The sequence below is a fragment of the Miniopterus natalensis genome, chromosome 12, assembly GCF_054644295.1.
Source record: "Miniopterus natalensis isolate mMinNat1 chromosome 12, mMinNat1.hap1, whole genome shotgun sequence".
NCBI classification, from domain to species: domain Eukaryota; kingdom Metazoa; phylum Chordata; class Mammalia; order Chiroptera; family Miniopteridae; genus Miniopterus; species Miniopterus natalensis.
This window is the reverse complement of record NC_142092.1, coordinates 6,602,502-6,609,086: the sequence shown is the minus strand read 5'-3', so window position 1 is coordinate 6,609,086 and position 6,585 is coordinate 6,602,502. Positions and strand designations below refer to the sequence as shown.

The 6,585-nt window shown below is 62.3% G+C and overlaps 1 protein-coding gene across 1 annotated transcript; it reads left to right on the top strand.

The window, feature by feature from the left end:
* The first annotated feature begins 713 nt into the window (after positions 1 to 713).
* LOC148091755 (NUT family member 2G-like) lies at positions 714 to 4,905 on the top strand. Its single transcript, XM_087823145.1, has 6 exons — positions 714 to 1,183; positions 1,544 to 1,672; positions 2,167 to 2,306; positions 2,769 to 3,031; positions 3,427 to 3,543; positions 4,009 to 4,905. The coding sequence occupies exons 1-6, from the start codon at positions 714 to 716 to the stop codon at positions 4,903 to 4,905; spliced, it is 2,016 nt and encodes a 671-aa protein (XP_087679271.1).
* Positions 4,906 to 6,585: the final 1,680 nt, after the last annotated feature.

Here is a 6,585-nt window from a genome sequence, read left to right as displayed (position 1 = left end):
CTGCTTGAGTGCCTCTGAGCGGGGATGTGTCCAGACACCTACAATCCTCAAAGGCCCTTTGGGAGCCTAGAACTTACCTTGGACAAGGTCGCTACCGCTAGTGTAGGGTTGTTTCCCATAGGGTGGATTTCTGCCCAGTGCCATGTCTTGGGCGACAGTCTCTGAGGCTGGCAGGGCCGGGTGCCCGGGAGTCCTTAGGGAGGCTCTCAGTCAGCGCTGGCTGGGCTGATCCTTCTCACAGACAGTGGTCAGGGAGCGGGCTCTCCAGGGGCACAATTCTCACCTGGAGGCCAGAGCATGACAGTGACTGGAGGATATTTGCCAGTTCCACAGTTTGCCCCATCCAAATGGCCCTCTTGTTGAGACTCACTGCTCTGATTCCCGGTGGCTAAAGGGGACCCAGAGCGCCTCAGTCCCGTTGGCTGGCTGTCCTGCTCCATTCACCCATCCCCTTTGTCTCAACAGCATCTGCAGTGCTGGGAGCGGATGTGCCCCTGAACCCTGGCGCCTCCACCACTCCTTTCACAGCACAGGCCTTTCCTGCGCCCAGTACTGGCCCTGCACACAGGCCATCTTGGGAGCAGCATCTGCAGTTACTCACGACCCTGTCGTTCCCTCCTGGCTGCCCCTCGGCGCTGCCGGCTTTGCCCAGGACACCTCTGGTGGCAGGAGACGCCGGTCAAGGCCCGGTTGGGACTGGAACCTGCAACATCATGGACCAGGTCAGGTCAGAAGGGGGCCGACCACCGAACCCCCAGACTCAGATCATTGTCCTGAGTCAGGCCCCCCTTGACTGGAATGTTCCAGGGGCCCACTGTGAGGGTGCTGTGTGTCCTGCACCCCTCTTCTTGGAGGCCTCTGCGGTGGAAACCATTATGCCCACGTCGACTTTTGGGGCCACCTACGCCAGCGAGGGAGGCTGGCTTCCCAGCCTTCCAGCTCAAGCTCCACCACCAGCTGCCCAGCTGGCCCCCATCGTGACCTCGATGAACCCTGGGGCACGGCCACATGGGGCTTCCAGGGAAGGTAGCCAGGGCACCTCCCGGCCCAAGGCCTCGCCAGATGACCCCTGCAACCCCAAGAGTGTGTACGTGAACTTCCGACGTTGGCAGTGCTTCAAGGCCCTGGCCCGGGAGCACCTTCCCCAGAGTCCTGATGTGGAAGCTCTTTCCTGCTTTCTCATGTGAGTGCCCTGGGCAGGGCGCAGGGCTCACCTGGAGCTCTCACCTCAACGAGGAACGTGGGAGGGGCATGCAGGCTGGCTGACCCCGGGATACTGGCAGGAAGGTCTGTGGGTGGTGTCCCAGCTATAGGGTGGGAGTGGACGGTCAGCCTTGAGTCCAGGTTCATGGCTGGCGCGAATGTGAGGCAGGAACCACAGTAGCCGGGACGGGTTGTCTTTCACACACAGACGCCTCCCCCTCCCCGGCCAGCGCTCAGTCATGCTGGGAGGGCTGGGGACATGTGCTCCTCAGAGCTGGGGTGGTCAGGCGGGTGGAGGGCAGGCTGTAGCCCCGGGCTGACCCTGAGGCATTACACACAGCCCACAGCTCCGGTCCCTGTCCCGCCTGAAGCCCACCATGGCGCTGGAGGAGGGAATGTGGCGGGCCGTGCACGCGTGGCAGGGCAAAAGCAACTTTGACAGGAGGATCTATCACGAGATGGCAGACAAGTGAGTCAGGGGCCTTGTTCCCAACAGCTGTGGGCAGGGGAGCTGACTGCGGTGGGTGGTGGGCCCACTGCAGGGCAGGGTCCAGCTGTGATGATGCTCCTCAGAGAGGGTGTTGGGCGGAGGGCTGGCGGCCAGCACACGGTCCTCCCAGCCCAGAGGCCCTTCTCCTCGGGAAGGCTCTCCCTCACCTTCAGAGCGCGGGTGCTTCTGTCTTACCTCCCCCGCGAGCTCCACCCTCCTCTGATCTTGACCCTTCTTTGGCTGGACATGAAGGCCCAAGACAGGCTGGGGCGAAGGTGCCCAGCCCAGTGGGGTCAGACTCTACCCAGAGGGGCTGTGCAGGGCATGTGCCCCGCCAGCCCGCCTCCTGCGTCCTCGGTGGCCCGGCCCTGACAGCCCCAAGGCCCTGGCTCTCCCCTCCCTCCATCAGCTGTTGCCTGCACTGCGCCCCGGCGGCCTCCGTCTCAGCTCAGCCCGTGCCCCTCACCCCCCAGGTTCATGGAGCTCGAGGCGCAGGAGGAAATGCGGTTTCAGAAGTTGCAGTTAAAGAAGGGGGCGCAGGGACAGCCTCCTCCAGCCCCACCAAGGCCTGATCCTCGGGGGCCCCGAGCCCCAGTGGTGGGCCCACAGCCAGGTACGCCAGCAGGATCCCCCAGGACCCCTGGCCAAAGCAACAGGGCCTAGGGCAGGCCCCTTCCCCACCCACATCGGTCCTTTTCCTTCAAGGGGCTCTGATCTTTCAACTGAAACAGCCCTGAGAGCCAGAGCCTTAGCTGCCCTTTGTCACCATGGGGTCTGGACCTGGTCAACTTTCTTAACCCCTCTCCCACCTCCCTGTCAGAGGACCCAACAGAAAGTCTGCTGAGAGGCGGGCTGGGTGGGGGGCCCCTTGGAGAATCGGTGGCTCCACATGTCCTCACACAGGACTCTCTTGGATGCTCCCCTGGGCCCTGTCCCCTCACGCGGTCACACAGCTTCAGGTGGTCCTGACCCAGCCACACTCATGTTAATGCCCCCAAACACTGCGCTCACCATCGAGTGCTCAGGAGGTGGAAGCCTTATCCCCTCACCCCCCTCCTCTTCCCTCTCTGCCCAGCTCCCACTCCCAGGAAGGCTGCACCCACGGCCCAGCGAGCCCGCACACCCCAATGGCCCCAGGAGACGGAGTCACCCGATGGGATCCCCCCCGCGGCCGTGCAGGAGTACATGGACCTCATGGACGAGCTGCTGGGGCTGGGCCACTCAGCCGCAGGGGAGCCAGGTGGAGAATGGGAGGATGGAGGAAAGGACCTGCTGCCGGACAAGGGTCTCCTGAGCTACCTGGACCAGCTGTGCTGCCAGCAAGACTTCGTCGCCGAGGTGGGCTGGCTCTGAGCTCTGGGGTCTATAGGATTCCGGAGGGTGGACTCCAGCACCCAGGGCCTGAGGTCTCTTCTTTGTCCCTGAGCTTGGTGCCTGAGTGTGTGTGTGTCTGTGTGCGCATGTGTGTGTGTTGTGTGTGTGCTCTGTGTGGTGTGTGCTATCTGTGTGTATGTGGTTGTGCCCTTGTCTTTGCATGTACATGGGTGTGTGTGTCTCCCTGTGTGGTGTCTCTATGTGTGTCTGTGCGTGGCTGATGACTGTGACAGAGTAAAACACCCACTGTGCGCAGGAGGATGGGGTGGGTCTTTGCTTTCTCGCTTGTCCTCCAGGTCCTGCTGACTCACAGGTTACTCCCTGCCAAGGGTGCTCACTGCCTCTTCCTTCTGTCTCAGGTGGATGAGGTCATTCACCTCGGATTCGTAAAACAGTTGCTTTCCCCAGACACGCGGCAGGATCCCCTGGCCCTAGCTGAGGAGTTGGATCGGGAGGAAGGACTGACTCCTTCCCAGGTGAGCCAGGGGAGGGTGGGACCCCAGGTGAGTTTGAGGAAAGGACAGGCCCTAGGTGAGGGAGGGATGCCAGGTAGTTCAGGGGTGGGGGGACCCCAGGGAGCACCCAGGTAAACCAAGGCAGGGAGCAACCCAGAACAGGGCCCACTGGACTCTGTCAACCCCACCCTGCCTGTAGGCACGGCCCGCTGAGAGGCCAGCCCTGGGGTGGGTGCAGTGCAAGACCACAAGAGGAGGGGACTATGGAGAGAAGAGAGTGACAGGAAAGAGAGGGTGGGAAGGAAGGGGAGGGAAGGACACTCAGCTGGGAATATGGCCCAGGGGATGGCAGGAGAGCCACATGTCTGTTTTGTATTTGAATCACAGTGGCGCCCCCTTTCCCCCAATCCCACTGTCCCATCACCCACGCTCCTCCTCCTCGCACACCTGTGTGCAGAGCCAGTCACTGTCCCTCTCTTCCCCCAGCTGCTAGAGAAGCGACTCCTGGCATCGGAGGAGCAGGAGGATGGGCAGGCACCCCCGAGTCACGGCGCTCCCCTGTTGGACCCAAGTCCTTCTGAGTCTGCAGCTGGCCAAGATGCCCAGAGGCGTGACCATGGCCCCCAGCTGGGGGTCAGTGACAAAGCCTGCCCACCAGACACTGACTTCAAGGACTATCAAAGTCACGGCCCAGCAGAGGCCCACCTGTCCAGGCCCAAGGCGTTTGCTGTCTCTTCAGGACGTCAGGAGTACCCACCACTCTTTGCTCGAGGCACCCCCTCTCCTCCCCAGGGTCACGGGCAGGCTTACTCTGGACTGGGACCCAGGGACGCCTCCATTCCCAGAGACACCTCGCTTGTTGCCGAGACTCTGGGGCCAGAGGGCAGGTCCAGTGCGGATGAGGAGGACCTCCCCAGCCTGGCCTTCCTCTGGGCCTCTCCTAAGAGCCTGCTGCCCTGTCAGCTCTCTCTGAGTCCTGTCCCTGCCTCGGGCCCTGTGCGCCCTGGAGGTCGGGGACCCCGGGGAGCTGCCCAGTCCCAGTTCTGTCAGACACTAGGGCTCACGCGAGCTTCACCTCCAGCTTCCAAGCCCGGGAAGCGCGCTCTGGCTGGAAGCCCAGCCCGTGCTGAGAAGACCCCCCTGCCAGGGGCCTACCTCGGGGTCTGCGGGAGGCCAACAGTGGCTTTGGGGCTGGTTGGCCCCTCACAGCCTCAAAAGAGAAAGTGTGACGAGTCTGTCACAGGGAACTGGAGGAAGCGGCACTGCAGCCAGTATGGAGCAGTGGGGAGTCCCTCCCTCTGCCAGCCCGTGGAGGATCCCAGACTAGATGTGACCTGGCTGTCCCCCAGAGGAGTCAAGGGCTCCTTCTCATCCCAGGGCTGATCCTGGCTGTTCTACTGACATGGGAGGGTGGGAGGCAGGGAGGGAGGGAAGGCCGGTTAGGGTGGGGGTGGGCCTGGGGGTGGGGGTAGGGGCGACACCTTTGGGAGATTGTGTATCTGTTATGAATAAAGATGGATTGTGTGAAAATGCTCTAAGGGCCTCTGTCTCCATACTCGGGTCTGTGCTGCTCCCTGGAGAGGGGACCTGAGAGGAAGGAAGGATGTGGGAGGTCATGGGTGCTATGGGTGCCCCTTGAACCTTCAGTCCATTCTTCCAGATTGACAGGGACTCCTTCCCACTGCTCCTGGGGGTGCACAGCTGTCTAATCCCCAGGGATCCCGCTGTCAGTTCTGCTCCCAACGCTGGCCTGAGGCCGGAGGCTTGAGGCCTGACAGGAGCGGAAAAGGCTTGACCTCAGAAGACAGGCTGTCTACCTCTGGGCCTCCTGGCAGGAGAAGCATCCTCTAGTGTCAGTGGGGTGATTGAAGTGGAGGGGGTGGAGGGGTGAGGCCGGAACAAGGAAGTTGCAAGAGAGAAATGGTGACACTCCTGTTCAAGGTGGGTACACGGGAAATGACAGTGGGTGTGGAGGTTCCCAAGTCCCTTTCGAGATTTCTGTGGGGGGGAATCTTGTCCAACTGAAGGAGTAGGGCCCATCTGCTGTGGCTGGGGGACTGGGCTCAGGGACCACAGTCTTCAAGGACACCCCACAACTACTGTATCTTCCCTCCCAACCATGGCTGGACCCTTGAGGGAATAGATGCTGCGCAGATTTACAATCGCCTGGGAAACTTTTCCTAACACTCTGTGGCCCAGTTTCACCCGCACAACCAGCAGGGGCAGTGGGGCCCAGGTGTGTGTGGGCCCAGGGCAGGTGGGAGCTGGAGGTCCAGGCTGAGGCAGGGGTCCCCAGTCACCTTGCTCTGGGCACTGGTGGAGACCTCACAATCAGAGCAGAGTGCTCGATCCGGAGGTAGGAGTGAGATGGGCAAACAGTGCGGGACAGGAGCTGAAGCAGGAAGGGGACCCCTGTCTGCAGAGCTGCCTTGTCCCAGCTCTGCTCCCACGTGGCCATGCCCTGCCCTCACCCCCTTGCCTCCCGGCCAGGGCCTCTTCCCCAAGTTTAAGCTGTTGCCTTGCCTCGGCCCTGGGTGGGTGGGACACTGAGGCTCGCTGAGCACGGCCCCAGCTGCAGCCATGACACCAAGCTGAGGCCCAGGGCGGTGGTCCAGCGGCAGCGGTGGGATGGGGCTAAAGCCTTGCAGGCCCAAAAGAGGCCTGGGCCCCATAAAGAGCCGGGCTAGGATAGACTCATGTCAGGCCCTCACCCCACCCACAGAATCCAGGGCCAGCCCACAGGTCCTCCTCTGCTGCCTTCCCCCTCCCGTGGGGTGGGCAGCATCCACCCACCGCGCTTTGTGAAGGAGACTTCTCTCCTTGGCCCCGCTTCCCCCCGCTGCCCCTCCCTGTGCCGCTGGGCCTCAACACAGAGAGAGGGGCTCAGACGTTGTGCCAGACTCAGCGAGTGCTGTGGGGCTGGTCCAGAAGCTGCCACCCCTCCTCAGTGAGCATCCTACCCACATGCCTGCCGGATGTGTCTCTGCCCAGGGTGGCAGGCCCTGGATGCAAATGTGGTGGGTGACGGACAGGTTGGACGCTTGTTCCATGGTGCAAATTAGC

Excerpts from the sequence above, each read along its gene's own strand:
- LOC148091755 (XM_087823145.1), top strand. The coding sequence starts at position 714 with ATGGACCAGGTCAGGTCAGAAGGGGGCCGACCACCGAACCCCCAGACT. Across the intron at positions 1,184-1,543 it reads GCTCTTTCCTGCTTTCTCAT|CCCACAGCTCCGGTCCCTGT; the intron begins GTGAGTGCCCTG and ends CATTACACACAG. Across the intron at positions 1,673-2,166 it reads TATCACGAGATGGCAGACAA|GTTCATGGAGCTCGAGGCGC; the intron begins GTGAGTCAGGGG and ends CTCACCCCCCAG.